The sequence below is a fragment of the Mustela erminea genome, chromosome 7, assembly GCF_009829155.1.
Source record: "Mustela erminea isolate mMusErm1 chromosome 7, mMusErm1.Pri, whole genome shotgun sequence".
Taxonomy (NCBI): domain Eukaryota; kingdom Metazoa; phylum Chordata; class Mammalia; order Carnivora; family Mustelidae; genus Mustela; species Mustela erminea.
In genome coordinates this window covers 106,224,319-106,239,887 of record NC_045620.1, presented here as the reverse complement: position 1 = coordinate 106,239,887, position 15,569 = coordinate 106,224,319, and the positions used below count along the sequence as shown (strand labels likewise).

Here is a 15,569-nt window from a genome sequence, read left to right as displayed (position 1 = left end):
ATATTAAAAAAAAAAGGGCGGCAAACATGCATATATGTACATGTACATCCTGGTAAGGGATCATATATTGCCATTAACTGTGGCTTCGTTTGACAACAAACAATACACTCTTACTAATTTTTCTGATCAGCATGAATCCACAAAGCACTTTGTGTTATAACATTCTAGGCCTCACATGCATAACAGCACTTCACAGACCCCTAGCACTGTTAATACACAAGGTTTTCCCCAGGCCCTGTCGCTCTAAAATTGAAGTAAATTCTATATCCCAAGTTATTCACTAGTCAATTGATCAAAGAATACAGCTGAACATTTTATTAAAAATGAAGACAAGTTTTGAAAAAAAAAATTTTAATGGAAAAATGTTTTCAAAGGAGAAAAAGGGAAAGAATAAACAATAAAGACTAACCTCCACGTAGGTTCTAGGAATGAGACCTTTGTTTCCTTTGGCATTCTTAGCTATCCACCAGCCATCAGGTTTTTTTTCAATTATAAGGAGAATTTCCCCTTTCTTAAATCAAAACAAAGAAAGACATTTTAAATTAAAATTGACCCCTAAGTCAGAAATTATCAACACTGAAACTATTTTCTAAAATAGAATAGCATTTAATTTCACCATTCTCCTACTAGGTAACTTTGATGACATAATTTTACATGATTACTGCCGGTAAATCATAATTTTAACTTATTTTATTAAAACAGATGGTCTTTAAAAACAATACCAGGAATATGTAATATAGGCGTATAGGAAGAGTTTTATTATTCTGTCAAGTATGCAGACTTAATCCTTAGGTTAGGTTCTAGTCTTGTTTCTACCTTAAATGTAAGATCCCCAGCTTGCTGAGCAGCAAAATCTCCAACAGCAATGTATTCTTTACTTGTCTGGCTGTGGGATTCATTTTCCTGTTTCTCTTCCTCTTCTGTTTCTTCTTCCTCCCCACCACTTCCTTCACTTTCTTCTTCCTCATCATCTTCTTCTTTTTCAGCTTCTTCATCTTCGTCAGCAGAGTCGTCATCTTCCTCTCTTTCAGAAGGTGTCTTGATTCTGTGGAAAACAGTTCTATGATAAGGATCACTTGAAATAAAGTCTAAGAACAGATCGAGTATGAGGACAGCTACTACATATAGAAGATCCTGCCCATATTTGGAACTGGGTAAATAAAGGAAATAAGGAGAAAGCACAGCTCATGGTTTCTACCATCTAACCAACAATGTGTGACTTGAAGGACTGAGTGGGGAAGGGGTTACTCTATCTGAGGCACATGTGGGACACCGCGGAGCATGCATGGGACTTGAGGGTATGGGATGTGTATTCAAGTCTTGGATTCATCCATTCAGCAAATGCTGCTCGAGCACTGTAACACACGGTTAGAGCATGGGCTCTGAGTTCACATCTGGCACCGTCGTCTCCTTGTTGAGTGACCTGGCATAGCTTTCTTTTAAGTTTTCCATTCCTCACTGGTAAAGTGAAGGTAATAAAAGATCCTGCCTCACAGGACTGTCATGAAGGTTACATGAGTTACAAATCTGAAGAGGGTTTAGAACAGGGCCTGCCTTTCGCAAGTCTTTAATAGAGGTCAGCTATGATGATAATGATGTATGTCAGGTTCATGTCAACCAACCTGGATACAAAGCCTGGCAAACCAGGTGAACAATTCCCTGTCCTCAAGGAGCTTACAGAGAGAGAGAGAATCTAGAAAACGGGTCATTACAATATAGTTTGATAGGTACATTAGAGGTATACACAGGATATTAAGGAAACACAGAGAGGGACATTCAACCTACACTACATGGGTAGGGATGGGGAAAGGCTTAGCATTAGGTCTGGAGGGATGACTTGGAATTAATGAATTAAAAAGGAAGTAGAAAGGAGTGGGGGGGAGTGGTGAAAGGAGGATCAAGTTGGGGGAACCTCAAGTAGCTCAGGAATGGTAGGACAAGTTTTGCAGAAATGAGTAAGAAAGAGATGAGGCTGAAAAGAGGTGAGCAGAATGCAGCCCAAGTGAGCTTTCTTTCTAACACGGTCTCTAAAAATGAAGTACGAGAAGGCCATGATCTCATCTGTACTTTGGAAAGATGACTAGGCTACAATGTGGGGAACAGATTGGAAAAAGGGCTAAAGGCAAAGACAGTTGGGAAAAGTGAAACAAGACAACAATTTTTTTTATAAACTAAAAAAAAGCCAAAACCAAAACCCAAACCAAAAAACAAAAAACAAAAAAACAGCCTTAGGATGAAGAGAAAGACATTTGGGGGATGCCTGGGTGGCTCAGTGGGTTAAGCCACTGTCTTCGGCTCAGGTCATGATCCCAGGGTCCTGGGATCGAGCCCCAAATCAGGCTCTCTGCTCAGCAGGGAGCCTGCTTCCTCCTCTCTCTCTGCCTGCCTCTCTGCCTGCTTGTCATCTCTCTCTGTCAAATAAATAAATAAAATCTTTAAAAAAAAAAAAAAAAAGAGAAAGACATTTGGAAAGATACTAAGGAGGTACAATGGGAGGTGAGAGAAGAGAGAGGAACTAAAATAATACCAGTGTGGATGAGTCACTAAATCTCTCTTTGTTCATTCAACACTCAGCAAAGTCATCAAAGGTCATCAAACATAGTGTGACAGACGCTATGTGCTGGGATACGACAATGAATAAAACAGCGATCTTTGTTCTCTGAAAGCACTAGAGAAACTTATCTTAGAAATGGGGATAGAGGGGCGCCTGGGTGGCTCAGTGGGTTAAGCCACTGCCTTCGGCTCAGGTCAAGATCTCAGGGTCCTGGGATCGAGTCCCGCATCGGGCTCTCTGCTAGGCAGGGAGTCTGCTTCCCTTCCTCTCTCTCTGCCTGCCTCTCTGCCTACTTGTGATCTCTCGCTGTCAAATAAATAAATAAAATCTTTAAAAAAAAAAATGGGGATAGAGGGGTGCCTGGGTGGCTCAGTGGGTTAAGCCTCTGCCTTTGGCTCAGGTCATGATCTCCTGGTCCTGGGATTGAGCCCCCCATGGGACACTCTGCTCAGTAGGGAGCCTACTCCCCCACTCCCGACTTTTTGCCTGCTGCTCTGCCTACCTGTGATCTCTGCCTGTCAAATAAATAAATAAATAAAATCTTAAAAAAAAAAACCAGGGGCGCCTGGGTGGCTCAGTGGGTTAAGCCGCTGCCTTCGCAGGTCATGATCTCGGGGTCCTGGGATCGAGTCCCGCATAGGGCTCTCTGCTCAGCAGGGAACCTGCTTCCCTCTCTCTCTCTCTGCCTGCCTCTCCATCTACTTGTGATTTCTCTCTGTCAAATAAATAAATAAAATCTTTAAAAAAAAAAAAAAACCAAAAACAGGGATAACAATGTACTTAGACTGATGCAAATGAACATTGCTAAATATAAAACCAGCCAGTTATGAGATAGTCTCCAGAATAAAGAGTATTGGGTTCACATAGTATAAAATAGTTGTAGGATGCACTCATACCACAGTGACCTAAACATAAACAGTAACTTAATGAAGTTTTTATACCATAAAAATAAAAATCCACAAAATATGTCACATTGATTTTATGTGCCCTTTTCTTTTTTTAGGAGATCTTTTGCACATATTTTATGAGTCAATTATTCTAAAATGTTGCCAAGGATAATGGGAACTTCACATGATTATTCATGGTTCTTCTTCACTGTGTTAAGACAGTGAATTTCAATTATTGATTTTTGAATGTTAAACTAACCCTGCATTCTAGAATAAATTCCACTTAGTTATACTGTATTGTTATTTTGAAATGACACTGGATTCTGTTTGCTAATATTTTCTATTGGGTTTGCTCATGTGTTCATGAGGCCCTTGCCATTTTCTTACAATATTCTTGTCAAGTTTTGATACCTAAAGCTCATAAAATGACTTGGGAAATGTTCTTCTACTCTCAATAAAGGTTTGTAATCCTGGTATTATTTTTTAAAATGTTTGCAGCAATCCATCAGTAAAACCACACGAGAGTTGATTCCGTGGGAAGGTTTTTAATCATACATTCAACTTCTTAATAGATATTTTAGCAGGACTATTAAGATTTTTCTCTTCAGCTTGTGTCAAGTACTTTTTATTTTTCAGGAAAGCATTTTTTTAATTTAATTATTCTTATTAATATATAATATATTATTTGCCCTAGGGGTAAAAGTCTGTGAATCATCAGTCTTACACAATTCATAGCATTCGCCATAGCACATACCCTCCCCAAGGTCCGTAACCCAACCACTGTCTCACTACGCCCCAACCCCCAGCAAACCTCAGTTTGTTTTGTGAGATTAAGAGTCTCATGATTTGTATCCCTCCCGATCCCATCTTGTTTCATTTTTTCTCAAGAAAATTATTTTATCTAGATTTTCAAACATATTGGCATAAACTTATTCATAATATCTTCACGGCATCCTTTTAATTTCTATAACATTCGTAGTGATTAGTTTTCATCCCTGGGTGGTTGTTGTTGTTGTTGTTTTCCCTTCTCTTCCTCTTTCCTTGATCAGTCTTGCTAAGAATTTATCCATTTAACTAATTCTTCCAAAGAACCAACTTTTGGCATTATTGATGTTATCTAATGTATGTCTTTCTATTATTTCCTGTTTTCTGCTCTTATTTCTATAATTTCCTCCTTTCTACTTGCCTTGGGTTTAATCTCTTATTCTTCTTCTGTTTTCTTAAGTTCGAAACTTCAATAACTGATACTCAACTTTTCTTCTTTTCTAAGGTATGCACTTAAAGCTATAAATTGTGTTAGCAGCCATTTCTCTGCTTGATTCCTCCTTATCCATCCAAGCTATCCATCTCTTCCAGCAAATTCTGTAATAAGTCGGCAACAGTTGTTGTATAGTTCTTGTTTGTTAATTTTCAAATTTGGGTCATCTGAGCTTCTACTGATTATTTTTTCTCTTTATTAAATACATGACATTTTCCACCTCTTTGAATCTATATATTAAATCAGACTGAGAAACTTCTCAGTCATTATTTCATCAGATACTTATACAGTTGTAGAATGTTCATTTTCTACATCTGAATGTTTTTAAAATACTTAAAATACTTTTTTCCATTTCATCCATCTTTTCTTCTTTTAACATATTAATCATTATTTAGAAGTCCTTGTCAGCTAACTGTATTATCTAGTTTGGATCTAAGTCTTCTTTTATTGACTGTCTTATTATTCAATTGCTGATTATTTATTCATCCCTACTCTCTTTTTTTTTAAGATTTTAATTATTTATTTGACAGAGAAAGAGAGATCACAAGTAGGCAGAGAGAGAGGGGGAAGCAGGCTCCCCGCTGAGCAGAGAGCCCAATGCGGGGCTCGATCCCAGGACCCTGAGATCATGACCTGAGCTGAAGGCAGAGGATTAACCCACTGAGCCACCCAGGAGCCTCATCACCCCTACTCTTTTGTACTTCCAGTAATTCCTCTATTAGGGGATATTACAGATGAGACATTTAGAGACTTTGGATTATGCCATCTTTCTTTATTGAGTATTGAATTTTATTCTGTTACACAGTTAAATTAGCACCTTCTTGTTAAGGTCTAGTTTTAGGCTTGGACAAGATCTACTTCAGTTTTGTCTTTGTTTCAAGATCACAGTTCTCAGTATTAGGGTATTTTCATTACTCTTAATAAGAGCAATGACAATGACAATGACAGCAGGAATAAGGCCTCCTGTGATCTCCACTAAATGCCTGAAGCATTCACCAAAGTCTCTTTATTCTAGCTGGGTACAAACTCCAATATTTCTCCAGGATTGTCTGACTTCCAGAATCTTTTAAAATCTCAGTCTCCTAGCAGGTACTTTCTGCCAGTGCTTCTGGAATCACAGTCTGTGTAGCCCAGGAATCTATTCAGATTTCTGTAGTTGTCTCTTACAACTCCCTTCTCTCTCCCACAAGTCCCAATGGCCTTGGGAACTCCAAAATTTGATCTCTGATCCTGAGTTCAGTGACACTGCTGCTCCCTGTTTCGAATCCACCTTTCTGTGCCACAGCCCATAAATTTTCCCCAGGGAGAGGATCTGGGTGAATGTTGAACTCTGTTCCTGTGTTTTCCTGTCTTAAGGACATCAGCCCTACTGGACTAATGTTCAGTGACTCTGACCAGCTGTTTCATATATTTTTTCCAGATTTTATAGTTATTTATAGTAGGAAGGTTAGGTCCAAAACCAGCTACATTGTCATTCTCAGTACCAGAAGTTAGTAGAAATTCTAGAATCCTTGGATCTACATGCTTTGGCATTTTCCCCAGGATATAGTGTAGAAGTATGTAAACAGCACTTGAAGAGTCTAAATAGTTAATTTTTTTTCCTTTTTGCTTTCCACAAATTGGGTTTGTTTATACCATCAAGTTTTCTTTCTACTCTGCAAAGGCTGTCATTAACATCTACTATAGCAGAAAAGCAATGCATACTCCTGCCTCTAATTTTTAATGAATATTTATGAAAGAAGCAAATAATCCAAATAATTTCTTTTTATGTAACAACACTGACATTAAAGGCATTGTCCTTATTTTCTGACATTTGTTTATTTAGCTATTGAGATAGTTTTTTGTTTCCCCAACTAGATGATTAATTACCTAAGGGCAGAGATTGTGACTTTCACTTCTTTACATCTTTTATAGGCTCTAAGACTTTCTACTATACATAATAAATAAATGTCAACTAATTATACTTGTTATCACCATTTGTTTATATCTATACTCTTAATATGTCTTTATTCTGAGTCAAACATTAAAGCTATTGGTTACATAATATCTGAGACAAAAAAAGTAAGGAAAGAAGCATACTCAGTTATATTTTCTCTGCTTATGGACACAGCAAGTTCCTGCAGTTGGTGGGTAAGCTTATCCAAAAGATTGTGCTCCTCCTCTTTTTTCTGATTATAGTTCCCAACAGGGGCAGGTTCATCCGCCTATGAAAGAATATAAGTTTATTTCACCGAAGAATTTATTTCAGTTTCCTATTATATTTATTTTAGAAGGAAAAAAAATACACCCTTAAGTTCTAGAAGACAAAGTAAATGTCAGTATGAGATTAGGCCTACCTTAGAGAAATAGGATGAAAAGAAATAGATTATTATGTTGAAATGTAACCCAAATGAAGAAATAAAATTATACTACTTGGCTTTTTGTTTTGTTTTCTTGCTAGCTATTCCAGACCCTCTACAGTCAGTAAGAGATAGGTTCTAGACAGAAGATAGGCCTTGGAGTCAAAAAGATGGGTGCCAATCCCAAGTTCTGCCACTTACTGGCAGTGAGACATTGAGAAAGCTGCTTCACCTCTGGGAGACTCAGCTTCCCCACCCATGGAATGGCATAGTTAGATTTCAAATTTAGGGTCAGCCTGCCTCCTAAATTTAAGAGTTCTGTGTTGCTGAAATGCCGAAGAGTCATATCTTCGGTTGGGAGATGACTTTTAGATGCTTTCCACTTTAAATGCTCTGTGAGTCTCTGGCCCTGGACACTTGGCTGAAGCTCTGGCTCATACTACTAGGGAAAATCCTGAAGGAACTTCCAAGAGTAAATTCTAGTTCCTCCTTTTTCTGCAGAGTCACTGATATTAGAGCCGCCATGTGATACAAGAAGCTTCTACCCTAAGGGCCAGATTATGTACTCTCCCCACAGGGTAATGAAAATCAAGACAATTCTCAACTATAAAACATAATACTCACACAATGCAAAAATAAAAATAGCTTCTTCTTGGATTTTCTGGGTCCTCAGTGCTGGGTAAGTTCACCAAAGCTGAACTTTTCTCAGCATTCAGAGGCCTGCCTCTTCTGCACCAACCACACACTCAGTAAGCTGGTCGGGCAAGCTGGCCCTGGTCACAGTTAGACTTCACCACCACTAAAGCAAACCCAGAAACTTACCTGCTCTAATGAATTCCCACTTAATGATAACATCTGTATACAAACAGGTTTTCTGTAATATCATTAACCGTAATACTCACTTTGTTTAATTTTTGAAGAGCATTTTTATTTTCATCTATTGCTTGTTTTAACTGGACACATCTAAATTTTTGAAAAGAAAGAAAAAAATATTAATTTTTCTATTGTCAAACTACAGCGTTGTTTTATAGAATTACACATAAGTCTTCAAGCTGGCAAGGCAACTACTATATGCATGATGTTGAAAAGTTCACCCATCACCGCTTCCCACCCACCAGCTCAAGTGATCCTCACACGCTCTAAAGCACACAGGTATGACAGCCTCGGCTCCGAAAGCTTAAGTGACTCTGAGTTTCAGTTTCCCATCTATAAAATAAGGAAAACACTGGACTTCAAAATGCTTCTTCAGCTCTAAAATTCCATAAACCCAGGCTCTAGCCCAGGAGATACCCCTAAGGACGATAATGACAAAGTGTACTGAGCATCATGGGTGCTTCCCAAGTGCCACCAGATTTGAGCCTCACGTCAATCTCACTCTGGCAGAAGGAAGGTGAGCTTCTAAGGAGGGGCCACAGATGGTCGATGGTGGAGACAAGTGAAGACAGGGTTTAGGATTCTATAGTTGGCCTCTTCCCATGGCAGCGCCCATTCCCCCTTTGAGCGTGGCCTGTCTAGATGGGTACCCTGTTTTAATTATTCCACAGACAGCTCATATACTGTAGCTTAAGTCATAGACCCAAGTAAGAAGTATGAAAATGACTGAAAATGGGCCACCTCTACTAATGACAGTTCTCAAAATTCAAACGCTTTCTAAAAAGAGAACCCAGGACCCTGAGACCATGACCTGAGCCAAAGGCAGAGGCTTCAACCCACCAAGCCACCCAGGCACCCCGAAGTCTGACTTTTAAAAGAGTCTGTTTACAGAAAATCTGAGCCCTCTAGCTTCCCTGTTCTTTTATCTTGCCTCCCTCTGCTCTCCCTCTTTACTAGAGGATTCGTCTCTAAAAAATAAAATTAATGAATGACCTGAGGACAATTACAGCTGCCAAATACACCAGGTTTAAAGCCCATGCTATTCTGGCTTTGGGCACCCCCTAGACTAACACGTAGCTCTCAGCCCCCTGGAAATCCCCACCCACATACAAAGAACTTCACTATTCAGGGGATAATACTGTAGGAAAGAGACCTATATATACAACAGTAGAATAACCCTGGTTATTCTAACTGCTATCTAGAAAATCAAATTTAAAAAAATTTAAAAATAATCAAATCAGTCCCTCATTCTTTTTTTTTCAGTCTCCCATTCTTAAATAAAAATGAATAATCCAAGGACCACCAGATATAATAAAGTAAGCCAGCAGCATGGAAGGTAAAAAATTTACAACAAATTTTACAAGTCCAGAGGAACCAAAGACAAGAGAATCTCCCAAGTGTAAACAAAAAGACAAAGAAACAAAAACTTCCAAAGGGGAGATAAGAGACCAAGAAGAATAGCCCAGGAGGTTCAATATCTGACTCAAAGGTGTTTCAGGAAGAAACGGACAAATACAAGTTTAAAAAAAAAAGGGAATGATCTTTTAGTAAAAGAAAATCTCCCAGAGCTCATGAGAGACAAGAGTTTCAAGTTGAAAAGACCCACTGAGTGTTTAGCAAGATAAAAAAACGACACCTAAATACATTGCGATGAAATTTTAAAACACCAAGGCTGAAAAGAAAAGCCCCAAACAGGTCAATTATAAAGGAACAATCATCAAACTTATTCATGTTGTTGAGTACAAAGAAACCTGACAATGTCTTCAAAGGTCTAAGTAGAAATTATTTTTACTGTATATCCAGCCAATTATTTTTATTTTTATTTATTTATTTTTTCTTTTTTTTTCTTTTTTCCTGCAAAGCAGAGAGCCCTATGTGGGGCTCGATCCCAGGACGCTGGGATCATGACCTGAGCTGAAGGCAGAGGCTTTAACCCACTAAGCCACCCAGGCGCCCCTATCCAGCCAATTATTAATCAAACATTGGGGCTAACTGATATTTTCAGACATACAAATGTCAATGTGAATTTTTAAATGACTGTGATGCAGATCTTTTTATTTACAGTTTATTTACAGATTATTTACAGTTACTTGTGTTTAAAAATAATTATTAGAGGGCACCTGGGTGGCTCAGTGGGTTAAAGCCTCTGCCTTCCGCTCAGGTCCTGATCCCAGGGTCCTGGGATTGAGCCCCCAGGCTCTCTGCTCAGCAGGGAGCCTGCTTCCCCGCCCCTCTCTCTGTCTGCCTCTCTGCCTACTTGTGATCTCTGTCAAGTAAATAAATAAAATCTTTTAAAAAAACAATAATTATCAGTTTATTAAAATAAAATGTAAAAACTTAGTTTTCTCTGGGACATTAAATTCAGCCTATAAATCTTACTCTATTTTAAAATCTAGTAAGGCAAGTATAATCACCTTCACTTTTTCTTTCTTTATTATTTGATTAATTCAATTTGAACTGAATTCCTTAAACAGTCAATCCTAATAACTGTAGTTTATTAAGTTTCCTTCCACGTTTTAAAATTCACTTCAATTTTATTTTGCTTGTAAGCACTTTGAATGCCTAAATTAAGTAAAACTTTTTCAAATGGTTCAGGTGAATCATTTAAACTAATAAAATGAATTTCATGTTCTTTTGAATGTTATACACTCTTAACTACCCAAAGCACACAGATTATCATAATAATGTCCTAAATTGAATACAACAATATGAATGGACTAATTTGATTTAGTTCACCATGCCTATGTCATTTCAAACTTGATTTAATTTTAATCTCTCTTAGGGAGATTAAATTGTCAAAACAAAACAAAAAAACACCAACAAAAGAACAGTTTTCCCATGTCAAGGGAGTTAAGGTCTCCATCTCAAGCAAGGTAGAACTGCTAATATTTTCTGACCAGGTCCCAGGATCTGAGGCTACCGTAGGCCAAGGATCAACCATAACTCTACCTCAGCCACTCTGTGGACACTGAGCAGTTTTTATAGCTGTGGTCACAACAGCAAGTCCATAACCTTCAGGTTTAGCTTAGTTTTTCCTAGATCCAAGTTATACCATGATGTAATCCTTACATTTGATTCAAGTGGACCAAAGTCTCCAACTCCAATGAGACTCAGTGAAATTCTCTCTTTTACTTGACAGAATTCTGCAGTTCTCAGCAGTCTTCAAATATTTTAATTGCCTGCCCACTTTAATGTTTTATAGAAATTCAGGGTAGACATATAACAAACCACTGTGGGAAACTTAATTTTCTCACCTATATTAATAAGTATCTCATGGTATTATTGTGAAAATTAATCAAGAAAGGTTTTAGAGTGTGGACCACACTGCTTGGTACATACAGAGTACAGAATAAATGTAAGCTGCTACTTTTTAACATTTGTAATTCTTTATTTGATCTCACCATTCCATCACTATTTAGACCTGGGAGATAAAGAAAATTACAAGAAATACTTTTAAATCCATTTTGGAAAGTTGCATTCATTGTTCCTCAGTATTATTTCCCATTATTGTGTCTTTTTAGAAATTGTAGCATAAATAAAGAAAGAAATAATGCCTCAAACAATTTCTATGCTATACATACTGCCCACTGAAGTGTACATATGGTTTCTGGGAAGTTTATATAATTTAGTAGATTTTACCTTTGGTAAATATCTCTCCTTTTACTGGAATCTAGAACTCCCTTCAATCGACTCTCAGAAAGCAAGCTATCAACCTACAATAAATAGAGACTGTTAGAATATATTGTTAAATACCATATAACCTTAGGAAATAAAATTTTAATTCTCTTTTCCTAATATTTCACAAGGAACGTTTTAAAGCATACAATGAAGTTTATAAAGAATTTCGCAGAGAACCCCCATATACCCACTACCTAGATTCTACTATTAACATTTTACTATACCTTTTTGATCCATCTATTCATCAATCCATATTATTTTTTATGTATTTCAAAGTAAATGCAATCCTCATCAATGATGCACCATGGGTATCACTAATGAGAGTTCAATGTTAAGTAAAAAATTTACGTACCATGAAATGCATATATCTTAAAATATATATTTGCTGAGTTTTGGCAAATGCATACATTCATGTAACTCTAACCCCTATCAACATAAATTACCATTACCCAGAATGTTCCCAGAAAGGATGTACTCTTTTGTACCATCCTTTCAATCAGCATGTTTCTGAGATACTGCCATAGACAATCACTAGTTCATTCCTTCATACTGCTCAGTAGTATTGTATGAATATGCCACAAGTTTCTTTATCTTCATTCTTGTATCTTACACCGACTTAGCATTTTCTAAACACTACATGTAACTTTGCCAATATATCCCCAAAAGAAATATGTACATATGTTCTTTTCTAAAGATGATGTGGGTACATATTTGGGTTTTTTTTTCCTAAAGATGATGTGGAGAAGATAAAGCAGATGAAAGAAGAGGAAAAGAAGAGAAATTGAAGTTCACTCATTTCTTCTCTACTCTTCCTATTCTGTATCTGAGTGTTAGTTACAAATTCACAGCTGTTGACAGAGTCAGTCATAACAGGCATGACCCAGATGCGGTCTTGATTACTTGTCCACCACCTGGACACCAAGTTGGAAATCTATTCATTTTTTGCTTCAGGTGTAGGCTACGGAGACAGGGAAAACCTAGCTTCCACTATCAAAGAGCCCCTCCAAGAAGACCCTTGGGGCCAAGTCTTCTGCAGTTTGACTAACCTTTGTAATTGTTTTGTTTCATCTTTGTTTTAGTAATAATTTTTTTGCAGTTTACTTCTGAAACTTTCCTGGTTCTCCCAATGTCCCATGAAATTTAAAATCAGACACAGAACCATATTAAGCATCTAGCCAAAGCTCACATAAGTCAAAGCCTCATCAAGTTTTATTTCTACCAGAAGAGTATTTTGTTTTTATTGCACCACTATAAAATCTAAAAGTCACTTAAGAAATATTTATCTATCAAATCTTTGTACTTTTAATTTTTAAAAATTTTATTTATTTTTTAAGATTGTATTTATTTATTTGAGATAGAGAGGAGACAGAGGGACAGAGACAGAGGAAGAGGGAGAAGCAGGCTCCCCACTGAGCAGGGTGCCTGATGTACTGAATCCCAGGACCCTGGGATCATGACCTGAGCCAAAGGTAGACACTTAACCCACTAAGCCTCAGGCACCCCGAATCTTTGTAGTTTTTTTTTTAATCTTTGTACTTTTTAAATGAGTCCGAAACAGGACCAAATATGAGCACTCAGTAAATCTCTTTTCTGTCGAAGATTAGAAAATAATTTTATTTAGTAATAGATCAAATAAAAAAAGTAAAATTAGCAAAGCAAAATAAGAATTTTGGAAAATAAACTAACAAACCAGTAATTACTTCCTTCTTTTTCTTTATTGTTTAAAGCCATATACAGTTGGTGTTCAAAATTAGGAAAATAGCAAAAAGTATGAAGAGAAACATAATAAACATCAGCATTCTAGCACACACAGTTACTATCCTGGGATGTGTCATTCACTCTTTCTTCTATGTATACTAGATATAAAATAATTTTATTGAAATGCTGTATATTTAATTTTATATTTTATAGTCTTTTTTCTAACTAGGATTTTATCACAATATTTTCCCTAACATGATAAATCTTTCAACAAAATTTTAATCATACTATTATATCCTATCCTAAGTTATTTATCCATTCCCCAATTACTCATCATTTAAAAGATATCCAGTCTTTTCTAAGTAACACTATGATGAACACTTAACACATTAATCTCTGTCCCAATAAATTTTTTATTATTATGTATGGCAAATCCCTGGAAATGTAATTACCGAGCCCAGGAGCGTGAATATTTGCTACATCTTGTTAAACTGCTTCCCAGAAATGCTGTTCCTTACACTCTGGAGCAGCGTGTATCAGTGCGTGTTTCATCACACCCTCCCCAGTACTGAGCACACATTTTTAAATATTTGTTATATTTTATTTCCTTCGCAGTTACTTGATTATTTTTTAAGTGAACTTTTCTCGTGTTTATGAGTTCCTTGCACTTCTTTAGTTCATGTCCTTTGCTAATCTGTCGTATCCTAGTATTTTTCTTACGTATTCGGATTATTCTTTGACGCCTATTTCGTTTGAGTTCAAGAGAAGCAAAAACAGCCCCTACTGGAAGACGGCTCGAAGGTAAGGGGGCAATGGAGAGTGGAGGAAAGCGACAGGCGCAGAGATGGTTGGAAAAGGTTGTTGAGATTAGATTTGGAGGTGAGGTGGGTAAGGGAGTTGTCAGGTTGGAGACCGAGATGGGGGGGGGGGGGGGACGGCGCTTAGTCGATGGGTCAAGATTTTTGCGAGGTTCAGCTTCACCGGGGGTTGAGTTTAGGAGCAGGAGGGGTTAGAATCGGGGTTAGTGCCAGGACGCCGGGGTGGAGGAGGGAGCGCTATAACTCGGGAAGGTACGTGGGTTGGAGATAGGCTGCCAGGATTAGGGTACACCCCAGATCTCGCCCGTCGCCGGTGCCCAGCCCCGGGCTGGACAGCCAGACGCTACCTGTAGCTTCAATTCCTGACTTCGGCGCTGCAGGGCCTGCAGAGGATGGCGCTGCCGCCTGGCCAGCATCTCTCTCGCCTCGGCGCTGAGCGCGCACCGGTCGCCAGGGAAACCACGGCGGCGGCGAGGGAAGGTGACGCAATCACTGCGCGTCTGCTTTGCAAAAAAAGAACCTGGAGGTCGTCCTGTGTTGTGGTGGCCGCTCCGCAGCTCCCAGACTCGGATTAGGCCCGCTGCCCAGGTAGTCCTCTTTTACCGGCCAGTTCTGCAGGGTTGGGGTGGAGATGGGAGAGAATGCCCGACGGTGTCGGGAGCTACATGTTCTATGGTACCTCAATATTACCACGCCATTACTGTCGGGGTTCCCCCGTGTTACGGCATTTGTTTTCTGATGCCAGTTTTGCTAAACGAATCTTAAGGTATAATTTAAGCATCTTAAACTCTTAAATTAACTGCAAGAATAGCTTTCCTATGTGGCCTTCATGGAATACATGATTTTGTCGTATATTCTCATTTCTCAAAGGACAGTTTTTAGTTCTTTCCGTTTCATTTTAGTTTTGCGCGTTGTCCATCCTGAGTTCTGGGACGACGGTGATTTTTTCTGTTCAGCAAGAATGTGAGCAAATAATTACGGTTCTCTCAGGGAGATTGTAATACCATTTCCCCAGGTGGTATTGAATCCTTTAAGTCCCAGTTCCCAAACTTTGCACTACACCGAAGAATGATGATGATGGAGCTCACTTTTCAAATGATGAACTACACTAAATGAATGCTCTTCAGCACAGAAAACAGGTTGATTCCACAGGCCCAACTACTATGCTAGTTATTTGTGTATTTTTCCTTCAAATATAGAGAAAAGTGACAAGTGTCCACCTCGTTGAATTTTCATATTGAGCACACCCTCATGTCACATCACCCAGAATGGGACACAGATTATCAGTACCCTAAGTAGTCTTCCCTTCCTAATCCCTACCCACCTCCCTATGCCATAACTAAACACTGTCCTGACTTCTTCTTTTTTTTTTTTAAGATTTTATTTATTTATTTGACAGAGAGAGATCACAGTAGGAGAGGAAGGGAAGAGATCACAGAGAGAGAGGAAGGGAAGCAGGCCCCC

At 38.2% G+C, this 15,569-nt stretch overlaps 1 protein-coding gene across 2 annotated transcripts in view; it reads right to left on the bottom strand.

Moving 5' to 3' along the window:
* NPHP1 (nephrocystin 1) overlaps window positions 1-14,579 on the bottom strand; it is a 55,371-nt gene extending 40,792 nt beyond the window's left edge. For both annotated transcript variants that reach the window (XM_032352796.1, XM_032352797.1), the window contains exons 1-6: window positions 14,453-14,579; window positions 11,551-11,624; window positions 7,941-8,001; window positions 6,779-6,903; window positions 817-1,045; window positions 410-511 (exon numbers count right to left, since the gene is read on the bottom strand). In XM_032352796.1, coding sequence (XP_032208687.1) covers window positions 410-511; window positions 817-1,045; window positions 6,779-6,903; window positions 7,941-8,001; window positions 11,551-11,624; window positions 14,453-14,521 — 660 coding nt within the window. In that variant the 5' untranslated portion in view covers window positions 14,522-14,579. The remainder of the gene's footprint in view (window positions 1-409; window positions 512-816; window positions 1,046-6,778; window positions 6,904-7,940; window positions 8,002-11,550; window positions 11,625-14,452) is intronic.
* Between the last annotated feature and the right edge of the window lie 990 nt (window positions 14,580-15,569).